Source organism: Erigeron canadensis, chromosome 3 (genome assembly GCF_010389155.1).
Source record: "Erigeron canadensis isolate Cc75 chromosome 3, C_canadensis_v1, whole genome shotgun sequence".
NCBI lineage: Eukaryota > Viridiplantae > Streptophyta > Magnoliopsida > Asterales > Asteraceae > Erigeron > Erigeron canadensis.
Window position 1 is genome coordinate 47,208,309 of NC_057763.1, and position 12,798 is coordinate 47,221,106.

Sequence of the window (12,798 nt, forward strand, 5' to 3'; positions counted from 1 at the left end):
TGAGGAAAAAATGACAATTTATTAATGGGAAAACGATCAATCAAATAAAGTTATTATGTCTTTTGTATTATTAATTAGCCAAGAGTTAGAGTTGAATTATAATTCTAATAAGGATATTGAATGTGTTATTAATAAGTCAAAAGTTAGAGTTTAGTGATAAGTCTAATAAAGAATTTGAATCTATTTATAATTAAAAAAGCTAATTTAATAAAATTAATTAATTAAAAGGACATGTGTCGATCACATGTGTCGATCAAGGATTACGCCACATGTCGTTTTAAGAATATGTCAATACTGTTTTAGTTTATTGGTAGATTGTAGTGAGAGACGAGATGTACCACAGTGCGAACAAAATTAAAAGAATGAGGTATGAAAATTGTATAAGAGCACGGGTGTAGTCGGCAAGCTTTATCGGCAAAAAGCATGAGCAAACATCGTTTATTTGGCAAGCCTATAACATGTGAATCGGCTAGTATCCGTAAGTTACATCGGCAACTTTTGGCAAGTTACGTCGGCTAGTCTTGGCCGATGCAAATGAACGTTGGGAGCTTCTTTTTTTTACTTTTTTTTTTAGCAAAATTTGGCAAATTGGCAAGCAAAACCTCCACTACACCTCACTTTTTGGCAACAAATTGGCAAGAATTGGCTAATTTTTTGCTTGTATACATGGCATTTTCTTATTAGATGAAACTTGTCAAAACTTGCCAAATACCGTAGCCAACATTATCTCCCCTAAGAGTGGGAGATAAAACTCGCTTCCTACATTTAAAAGAAAAAATTCAAAAAACCCATTCGTTCTAAGTTTAGTTTTAGTGGTGTATCAATTAAAGAAAAAATTTCACAGAGACCAAACCAAAGATTGAACATTGCACCATGAGTGATTGAGTGAAACCTAAAAGGCTTTACCAAGTTACCATGCGGATCATGGATCATTAGCATGTTTTTGTATGGATTTATACACTTAGTTTTATTTAATAACTATTGAGTGACTGCGGGCTACGGCCGAATATACTTCGTATTAAGATCAGATTTGTTGGCCCGTTAATCTATCAGGCCTGAGCCCAATTTAGAAAGGTATTTGTATGTATATTTACATACCTTTTTCACTTCTTTTGTATTGCGCTTTAGTAGAGTGATTTTGTTCCGGTATTACTATTACTTTTTATTATACTTAACTCATATTTCATATACTTTTAATATAATCTGCTTCAAGATAGGTTTCGAAAGAAAGTAGGGATTGTGCTAAGAGCGAAAATATACTTTAAAAGTATCGGGTTAAACTTGCATCAAGCCTACGTTGTTCAAGGTTGGCCACAAGCCAGACTGCCAATATCCTTCTTTGAGCAACTTCGTAGTTGTATCTAAAATTAGAGAAGCAATTCATGGTTCTGGTTGTATCTAAAGAATTTAGAATATTCTTACATCACTGCCTTCAATCCCTTCATTAAGGAAAGGGAAAGTCAGTATTACAATTACTCTTAAGTAATTCGATTAAGTTGGCCATGTTAATGGGCCTTTTAAAATTTTACCTCGCTATAAAGGCTTTTTTACAATTTAGCACTCAAATTTTCATTTAAAAACTAAAATTTCGCTGAAAATTATAAAACTGGTCAAAACACATTGTGATCTGATTCTAACACAATGTATTTTAATTGTGTTTTCTAAAAACGCAATATGTTTTTGTTGTGTAATCTAAAAACACATTGTGTTAAGTTTTAAATCATGGTGTATTTTTTATAGCACATGAAAATCAGAGTATTGTTCAAACACACTTTGATATGAACTTAACACAATGTGGCTTTTAAAAAAAAATTAAAAACACATTGTGTTAAATTCAGATCACAGTATGTTTTGACCAGTTTTCTAGTTTTCACGAAAATTTTAGTTTTCAAATGATCATAACCCTTAGCTCAAAATCAGCCTTGGCCTATATATATATTGCAGATAATATATTTGTTGGCAATCCTAATTTTTTAAATTGACAATCCCCAATCTTTTACTTATCCAGATTCCAGACTACAGGTTAGTGAGCTATTTTTGCAAATTAAGCGTGAGTGCGTGACACATACTTGAACATTTGGATTAACAATGGTATAACTTCAACATTATTATTACTCCATGAATAATCATATTCGTCACGTGGATACAAATAATCACTTTTTTCGAAAATGATAAGTTAAATACAAACAAAAATGACTACCCACAATGAGAATGTTTGTGGAAGATAGATGGTGATGTGAAAAATGTTTGTTTAGTGAGGAAAGTATTTAGCATTGTTATGAGTGATATATATATATATATATATATATATATGGAGGATGTTTGTCTATAAATTTTTGTAGAGAAGGGTTTTGTAGAATGAGAAGGGATGACATTTGGATGTGTATATATACTCATTAGATTTTTGTTGGAAGGATGCATATGTTATTGGCTCGTGTATGTAAAAAAATGTTTGTGGTACTGGATTATGTATCGAAAGCTGATGTGACATGTTGATTAAGTTTTATATGAGAAGGATAACCTAAGCTGATACAAACGATCTTATATCTTACTAGTGCGATGAAAAATGAACATTCGGTATATATTTTGTGAGCTATTTTATTCATGTTCTTTTAATAAACAAACTAATAAGATGCATTACGTAATACGTATCTTATTCATTCATTTACATTTGCAAATATTGGCTAATTAATATGTGAAGCTTCCTTCGTGTGTTTATTTGTTTATATCATGATTTATGTGCGGTGCATTTGTGTGAAGTTTTTTTTTGTGAATCTTACATTTAAAGTGTCTTATGTTCGTTTTATAGATTATTTTTAATATTCGTGTTTTCGAATTTCTTAAGTGAAAAATTGACTTTAAACAAACTTATTTAATTGGGATATCCATTTATAAGGGACATCATAATTTGAATTTGAAATGGGTGAAATAAAAGTAATCTTAAAATGTTGATATTATTGATCAAAGGGTGGGGGGAACGACCGAGAAGTTTAAGTTGTATTTAGTCATAGAAAATACTTTCTAATCTTTCATTTTAAGTTTTCCAGAAAAAACGAGGGATTTTTCATATTTAACAAACAGATAAAAAATTTAAATAGACATTTAAAATTAGAAGATATTATTTTCATTATTTCATAAAAGCAAAAAACATGTTGACATATATTTTTGGTGAAGAGCGGGCAAGTGCGTAGGTGCGTGGGGGGAGACGAGGGGTGGGGCAAAGGTTGGAGGTAAATAGATATTGGGGTCTAAAAATTAAAAAAATAACAAATGTGGAAAAAAAAAAAAAACATTTTTAATTTCACCTTAAACAGTAGAAACCACTCTTTTTTTTTTTAACTTTTCTTTTAAAACTTATTTGAGAAAGGAAAATGATTGTGAACAGGTTTGGATATATGATATAATCTAAACAAAATTTAGATATATATGTAATTATTAATTTAAGTTGAGTAAATATGTAATTAGGGTACCTAATTTGAGATATATATGAAATTTTTCTTATGCTTTTAATGTTTTTTGAAAATATATTTATAAAATAAAGGGTGTTTTCGTCAAATTAAACATGCTCTTGATATCGAGTGAGTGTGTACTTATAATAACTAGCATTGTACCCGCGTAATGCAGCTGCCGTTTGGTGGTAACGACGACTGGTGGTGGTGACGGCGGTTGTGGTGGTGACGAACTGTTGGTAGTAGGTATAAGTAATTGATTTAATGTAATTGATGTAAAGGGGTAATGAAGATATTTAGAATTAATGATGTAAATTAATTTATTAAAGGTAAAATGGTAATTTTGCATTTAACACTTTTATGAAAGAAAAAAAGAAAGTAATAATTATTACATAGTATAAGATAATATCGATACTCGATAGTATTATTCTTTTGCCGCAAGGGAAGCAACGAAACATCACCAAAGATGTCTCTTTCTTGATAAAGGTAGAGCCCTCCATTATTTACAGGTATCCATCCTCCAACGCTCCTTCCCTCCATCCATCCAATCCAATACGAGTATTTGTTTTGTTCCCATCCCAACTACGTACTAGCTACCACCCATTTTTTATTTTATTTATTTTAATTTCCCAAACCTTAAAAAGATTTTTTTTTTTTTTTAATTTGCTACGCATGGATGGATTTTATTAGTTTCATGATGTGTTCACATGTTTATACTTGTTTAGTAATGTCCATCTTTAGTAAAATACATAAGATAAACTCAATACTCTTATAATTAACATAAGAAATTAAGTAGTTGATACTTTTTATTGTATAGCAATCATAGGTAGCTCTAAAAATATATAAAATCTCGCTTTTTTTGCTCTTTTCTTTTTACCCTGTGTATATCATGTATGGACGTATAAAAGATATATGCAAGTTGATCACGAACTAGTAAACTGTAGATTTATACCTCATAATATCGGACAAGCTTTAACATATTCATATGGTCAAAATTTAATGACATGTATGTATAATATCTTAATTTTATTCATATCATATTTATTAGACTAGTTTTTTTTTTTTTTAAAGGTAAATTTCACTGGAAATTAAAAAATTGCATGTTTATTGTTTATTACGGAGTTTATTGATGTGTTTCTATATATGGTCATTATTATGTGTTGAAAAGCAATTTCTGTGTGTTTCATGTTTTTATTTCCATGTACGGTACTTTTTCATAGTATTTAATCAATGGGTAAGGTTTAAAGGGAGGAAACAAAACTATTATGTAACTTATTTTATTTGAATCTTAATCACTAATATAATCATGACATGTCAATATTAGATATTTAAATATGTTTGTAACTACTAATTAAGTAGTCATATTATCATTACTTTAATATGTGTTTGATTAATGATGACTTTTTTAAAAGGTGAGATTGCATTAATTATTTCTAAGAAATTTAGCTTTGATTAACGAGCGTGAAATCCATTTTAGATATGTTAAGAGGGTGTTTGGCCTAGCTAAGTTGTTAAGTTTATAGATTATTTGTATATGACTTATATAGATAAGCTATGTTTATTGGGGTTTTTTTTGTTTTTTTTACTAATGAACTTATTTTCCATATTTAAGTTATAATAAGTCTATAAACATAAATATAAACCAGAAAAGTTAAGCATATCATAAACAAGCTATACACAAATAATGCTATATGCTTGAAAATAAGTTAGGCCAAACATCCCTTAAGATACATTAACTTTGTAATTGTATACTAAGAGTTGTGGCAAAATGACTTGTCATCCCTTGTCATCTTTCACGACCTGCTAATTATATTTTGTTATCTCATTTCAATGCTTATACCCTCATTTTTATTTTTATTTTAACGGCAATTATGACTTATCAACCCTAATCATTTTATTCCAATAACACAAATTTTCTTTTTCTCCTCTAATGCCTAATTGGTGGAAGCAGTGTTTGAGTGCGGCACGAGATGATGTTGATTAGATGTCGCTCGACCGCTCCCACCATCACTATCCTACTACCACCACCCTAACGCATTATGCATGTATCTTAATGATACAAGTTTAAAGAAAAGTACAATATATAAGTGCATTTAGTAGTTACGTGAATTAATAAGGATCAAAAGTTGAAGTTACACTTTCTAAAAATATAGATCACAACAGCCGTTCGAATAAATAGATCAGCAAAGAGAGGTTCCTAAAATAGAAACCATTGTCGTTTCTTTTCTGTAACACGACTCGTCCACCTATGGGATTAAAAATATGTCATTTCCATTTTTATAATTTGGAATAATGGGACATTCAAATTAATCCTTTTATAATTCTTTAAAATAAACTACAAAACGTCAATTATTGGATGTGTATAATATGGAGCGACCTAATTAATGACAGTGACTTTTCAATTTGTCTTATCATATATTCGTGTTCAACTTTACATTGCATTGTTCAATATATTAAGGGCGTGTTTGGTTCATAAAAAGTTTTTTAAAAAAATAAAATATGTTAAAGGAATTGGATAATGATGAGTGATCGAATGTCATTTGACATAATGTTTTTACTTTTTGAAGATTTAAGTGACGGAAAGAATGAGATTCTTTTCCCCATACCCATGTAATGGAGATTCCATCAAATAAAGGAATGTTTACATTCTAACGGAATGATATTCCTTTATCATTGAACAACCAAACGTACTAAAGAATGTAATTTTATTCCAATTCCATCAGAATCTACGAACCAAACGCGACCTAAGGGTAACGCCAATGTCATTTGCAAAATACCTAAAAATATTGGTCACTTTAGAAACACGTCAACAAAGTGTCTTAATATATTAAACTCATTTTGTTTCCAATCAAACAGACATAAAACTCAATCTGCAGATACCACATCATTATCCATATAAAAACTAATAAATTACTATTCTAAACAAGTATACACACATATACTAAAAAATAGTTAGATGCGAAATAATCATTGTGAGTCCACCTACACAAGATGTAATACAAGTAAAAGATATAATAACAAGTTATCACTAAGAACAATTATATCAAGTAACCCGACTGACAAGTGGTTCGATTCTAGACAAAGACTAGTTAGAAACCACGATCCAGATATGGATATGAACAATAAAGAACAAGTGCTTGAAACTATATAAATACTAATTATATTCAAGTATTATGGCAATGAGTCGAGGTGTATTTTTCAATGTATTTTATTTATTGTTATAAACAAAATACAAGAGTTGTTGCGGAACAAAGATAATCACACTTGTGAAAGTATCTAAACAACCCTAGAAATACAAATGATCTATGCGACAAGGAATTACTCGTAAGAATACTTAGAGTAATATCACACGCTGCAATTGCCAAAGTTTCAAGCATTTTTGCAAGGGTGAAAAGTCTTATATTTATAGGCAAACATGTCTTGATGACATGGCAAATGCCGTACAAATATGGTTGGGTGCATTTATGGATTTGTTGGACAAATCCATAACATGTTTGTTTAAGGTAAAGTATGTAAATTTCTTTGACGTGACTTGACATACTTTATTCCCAACATTTTGCCAAAACTATCCCAATCTCAGGTATAAAGTTATTAACCGGGTAAAGGTAGTTTAAAGCCTGCAAAAATACTTCCTCGTAATCAGTGTAAAAGTGTTGTAAATACTTTTACACTGAGCTTCTTCAGTTTCACCTTCAGATAAGATCTTCTCTGAGCTCTGCTTCTGAAATGATCTTCTTCTTCAGTCTTCAGTATTTGACTTTAGTCTGAACGTCTTCAGTGTTGGTTGATTCTGAAACTGAAGTGAAGCTTCAGTGAGCTTTATTCTGAATGTCTTCAGAATCCTGAGCAAGCTTCATTCACTGAACTTCAATTATTTTGAACAAATCATACTTAGTCGATTTTTGACCTAACAATCATTTTATTCTTAATAAGTTAATTTATAATATCAGTCGTCGGTCATCACTGTTGCCATCATCACCACCGGTCGTCATCACCGTCACAACGACGTCACAAGCAACTGTTATCACATTCTGCGAGTAGTGTGTTAGTATAAACCAAAATTTATATTAAATATCACAATTTTGTGTGTAAATGGGACAACTAATTTCATGTGTTATCAATGAGCATGATTGAAACTGATGTAGACGGACAAAAGCTCATATAGCGACTGCTATTATTAACGTCACTATTGTCGTTCAAAAATAAAAATAAAAATAATTAACGTGACTATACTTGGATGTCGTTGTATATTTACGAGCATGATATCTGCGCAATGCGGCGGCGAGCTGGCGATGACAGTGGTGGCGGTATCTATTGGCGTAGGTAAAAGTATTTGATTTGAAGGGGTTAGCGAAGATATTTTATAATATAATGGACTAATGGTGTAATTTAATATTATGAGTTGATGACGATTTAATTCATTAAGGGTATTATGGTCAATTCGCATGTCCCATTTATGTAAACTTTCAACATAGGGGTTATAATTTTTATATAGTAGTATAGAATTATAGATAAAGGAAGAATAGAATATTAGTATGTGAAAAACCCCTCGCATAACTTTTTTTAAAACATAAAAATCATGGGGCAAGTATTTATTCAAAATATTAAAATATTAGTATGTAAGAGGTTTTTCTTTCAGATTATGTGCATAACAATCCCATACTCACTTTTTTCAATTATAAATAACTATAACTATACTAACTACATACATCCATAAGACCATAACCATAGTGACTTCATCTAATAAGTTTAGTGTTTCTAAAATCCTATAATCTTAACTTAAATATAACAAAGAATTAAACTAATATAAACTAGCATGGTGTTCGCGCAATGCGGTGAAAATGCCGGCAATGCGGTGGTGACGAGTTGCGGCGACGATCGATAGTGGTGACAACGAGTAGTGTATGCTATTTATAAATATAATTAATATAATAATTAGTGTAGTTTAAGAGTTGAGGAACTTGTTGTGTAATTTATATTAGCAAAGGTATTTTAGGTATATTAATAGATATAATTAAATTAGTGAATTGCTGTTATTTTTATATGTAGGTATAAACAAGCATTTCAAAGAGAAAAAAACTAATATAAATTAGGACGATATTATTAATCTGCCATTGAAACGAAAATAGTTAGAATCGACTATAAACTAGTTCATGTTAAATAAAACTAAAAACTATAGAAATCGGCCAGTTTGTTATACTGTACATTCTTACAATAATATGGTTAATGTCCGAGTGATCGATCAGTCGTTACTTCATATATATTCCAATTAAATGATAGCTAGTTTTTGCGAGATTAGATGTTTTGGTTTTCCTTTAATCATGAATTGGAAAGGCTGATGAGTTAAAATTCAATTATGTATTATCTTTGGGTCTAAAAAACGACAAGATAACAAAAAAAGAAAAAAAATTATCCATTTCTTTCATAATAAAATTGGATACTAATTAATTAACCATCGAATCCGGTTTGACTCCAAACCGCATCACGAACTCGGCTCATGTCTCGACCCTTAAGGGTACGACCCACGCCCTCAAAAACCGACTTGGCAGTCGATCGATGGCTACGCGCTAAATACTCATGGGGCGGGACCATGTCCGGGTCATCATCCATCCCATCATCCGAATCATGTATCGACTCTACCGAGTCAACTCGATATATTTTTGACCAATCCGGCACGTTGACTGGCGCTGACGTGGCCATATGCCGTCCACGTGGAGATGCCAGGCTGTCACCACCGTTACGAAACTGATGAACAATCCTTGGCGACGCGACCATCATGTTCCCGGCCTGATCCTCAAAAGCCACCGATAGCCCGCCGGCGGTTCTCACAAGCCCACGTCGGCGAGGCATTGTGGCGGCGTGTGAGTCCCACTCGCCGTTGATAGAATGATGATCAGTCCCCCCGGTGACCATGTCATCTACCAACGACCAAACGTCATGCTCTCCGAGCTCTATACCTTCATCGTCGCCGTCGGTGTGGTGTCCGTAGCCTCCTAAGAATCTTTCGCTCCGGCTGACTGTAAGTTTGCGGCCCTTTGCCATGGATCATAACAATACAGAATCCTCAGTTATCGGAAGTCTGTTTTTCGGCGACTAATGAAAGATATATATACAGAGAGAAAGATATATAGAGAGACAGAGTAGTGTTACTTGTGTGTGTATATATATATATATATAAAAGATGGTTGAATGAGAAAGAAGAAGAACACAAAAATTTAATGTGAATTTAAAGTGAATTTTAGATGAATTTGATTATGGTTGAATGGGGACCGGTGTGTAGGACAAGTACATTATGTATCGTTGAAAGTTTAGAATAAAAGACGAGATATACATATAGGAATTGGAATTGATATTCGTATCACCAGTTTTGATTAATGCACCACAATGTACATATTGTATAACTGACTGTACAAGTCAGTAATGCACAGTTATGGTACATTAATTAAAATAAATGGTACGAATATCACTGTCCTGTCCTATACATATAGGGGTTTGTGAAAAACAAAAATACTCAAAAAAAAAGTAAATTTACTATCTTACGCTCAACTTCACGCGAGTAATTTATTATGTGCAGATTTTGTTTTCTACAAAACAAAGAAACAAAAGCCTGTTCACTTGCGGTGGTAATCACACGGAACAAATTCTCATTTTAACCATCACATTAAAATAGGAAATGATTAACCCTCCAGAATAAATGATCTAAAAATCTAATTATTAGATGAAGACATATGATAAAATAAGTAAAATTAAGAAAGAGAATTAATGAATACTACATGTTATTTTTTTATAGTTTTAACAAGTCTTTTAGGCTAATTTTTAAAAGGGTTAATAATTACAACAAACATTTTTAACACCAGTCCTTAGAAGACCATGTCTAATTCCAGACCTGATTTTTGTTTTCAACGCTAACATCCTTTAAGTTAACAAAAAATAAATAAAAATAGTTTATTGTATATATTTGGGAAGTTGATAGATGGTGTGCCATTGATGTATGGATGGCCAAGAATGTAAGAGCAAGGTCCTACTAATCTTGTCGCATACAAATAAATAAATAAATCTTTATTGTAAGTTACATAAATGGATATCATATCACTCACCATCAAATGCGTTTATCATCCTATTGTACATAACTACATATATCGGGGTAAAATTGAAGCTTCTGGAACGAAGTTGATATATATATTTATATAGGATAAGATGGGGTGGTAGAGGCTCTTGCATTTTGAAGTATAAAGTTCAATTATTAGCAATGATGTAATTAATATTATATGGTGTAATTTAATTAATATTATATAGTGTAATTTAATAGTGTATTATATTTGTCTTTAAAATTATTTTTTTTTATATTGCACCATTGTACATTTAACAATCGATCGCTATCATAACATAAAATAAATATGAGTGACTCATTGATTGCTTGAGTGGGTTACAATAATCAAATCTTAAATCATATTTTATAGTCAAATATATCTCGTTCTTTATTCTTCCGAAAGCATATTTTAATTAAATAATACATTAGTTTAATATTCTTATTAGTTTGTTCATACTCATGATCATTTTAAACAAGATGATAATAAACGAAAGGAAACATAGTTTATTCACCAAAATCATGTGCCTAGAAATTGATTTACCTTGTATAGCATTAGATGGATGTTTGTACGATATGGTGGTGATAATGGTAACGTCGGTTGTATGATGGCGGCAGAGAATTGTGTAAGTTATTGATATAAAGATGGTATTTAGTCATTTAAGAGTTGATGGATAAACTTGTAAATACTAAATAGTATTTTTAAGGCTATATTTAGCAGACCATGTTTGTTAATAGTTAGGTGTGTGGTATTGATATCTTTTTTACAACAACGAGCATGGCACTCGCGCAATGCGGTGACAGTGGTAGGAAAGGGGGTCTAGTGGTGTCGGCGATGGTATCATTCGTGGTGATGGCGGTGTCAAGTGGTGTAGATTGATATAATTGTGGTAGTGAAAATTTTTAGAAAATAAGAGCTTAAAGTGTTAATTATTAAAATAAATGTTTAGAGTGTAATTTAATTCATTAAGGCTAAATATAAAAAGTTAAGAACAATTCTGGTAATTTAAAGGTATAATTACCTAAAATGAAAATGAGACTTTTTCTTTATAAGGGAATATAGACTAAATATTACACCATATCTATCTCACTCTGTTCTTGTTACTCTTTTTTGTGTTTTACTAAATGAATTCATAAGGTCTTTCATTAAGGTGCAGTAGATATTTGTACATTTATCATAAAATTTAACGGGTGAGCTTTTAATATAGTAAGGTATAATGTTTTTACGTTAGTTAAGTGAAATCCCTAAGAACTTAATTTAGCATTTTGTTAAAAATAATTTTTATGTATAAAATATCACTTATATTAGAAATTAATAAGATTTGCAATAAATTAGTGAGAGCTCATATGCTATCTGAGACCTTACTCCTTTAGCTATATCAAACATAATCCAACTAATGATATGAGTTGCAACACGTGCTTCAATGTATTGAGCTACAAAGAACTTTCAGATTCATTTAAACATGATCACACGTCCTTCTCAAGTTCCCCAAAAAGAGAATGAGAGGTGGATAAACTTGTTGGATTAGGTGTTTAAGCCATAACTATAATTGATAGAAGCACAGTGCTTTTGAGTTCCTCTCAAGACTCGAAAATAAGTAGAAGTGATAAAGGAGAAGAGAAATATCTTTTGGGAAATTTGTCCCACATCGGTGGGATAGGAAAACCATGGAGGATATCCAAGGTTATAAATAGGGCCTTAGGGATTCAATTTCTTTGCTCATTCTTGGCTTGAGTATTCACCTCCTCGATCTCCTCTTGGAATAACTCTTATATAGTTCATCCACACTTAGTTAAATTTTTGAGTCGTCAGGTGTGATTGTATTAGAGACACGACATTTGTGGTGCTTGCTTCCAAGAGATTCAGAGGGATAATTTTAGTTGTTTACTATAACAACTAGAAGGTATGTAATCTTATTTATTTATTTTAGTATTTTTGATTATTTACTAGAGTATCAATGTTTTTAACTTATGTTTATAGTTATAGGTTCAATTATGAAAACATAGATCTTATTTTAGATTGCATGCTTTCTTAAAAGTTTAAGTTAATTTGTAATGCCTAAAACCTATCAAAACTTATTTGTGAAGTGTTCAAGTGGTACTTCTCTAAGACATGGCAACAAAAACTGCATACGTAATAAGGCTAATAAGCCTCTCATATTCTCACATTTTAGGTTAATTGTGATATCAACGCCAAACTATTATTTCTTTTCACGATTTACATAGAATTTCACTCTATAATTAATACCATTATTCTCAACC

The 12,798-nt window shown here is 31.2% G+C and overlaps 1 protein-coding gene across 1 annotated transcript; it reads right to left on the minus strand.

Annotated features, from left to right (window-relative positions):
* Positions 1-8,788: 8,788 nt before the first annotated feature.
* On the minus strand, positions 8,789-9,598 carry LOC122593436. Its single transcript, XM_043765848.1, has one exon. It carries the CDS (start codon positions 9,489-9,491, stop codon positions 8,898-8,900), a length of 594 nt encoding a protein of 197 aa, XP_043621783.1. The 5' UTR covers positions 9,492-9,598; the 3' UTR covers positions 8,789-8,897.
* Between the last annotated feature and the right edge of the window lie 3,200 nt (positions 9,599-12,798).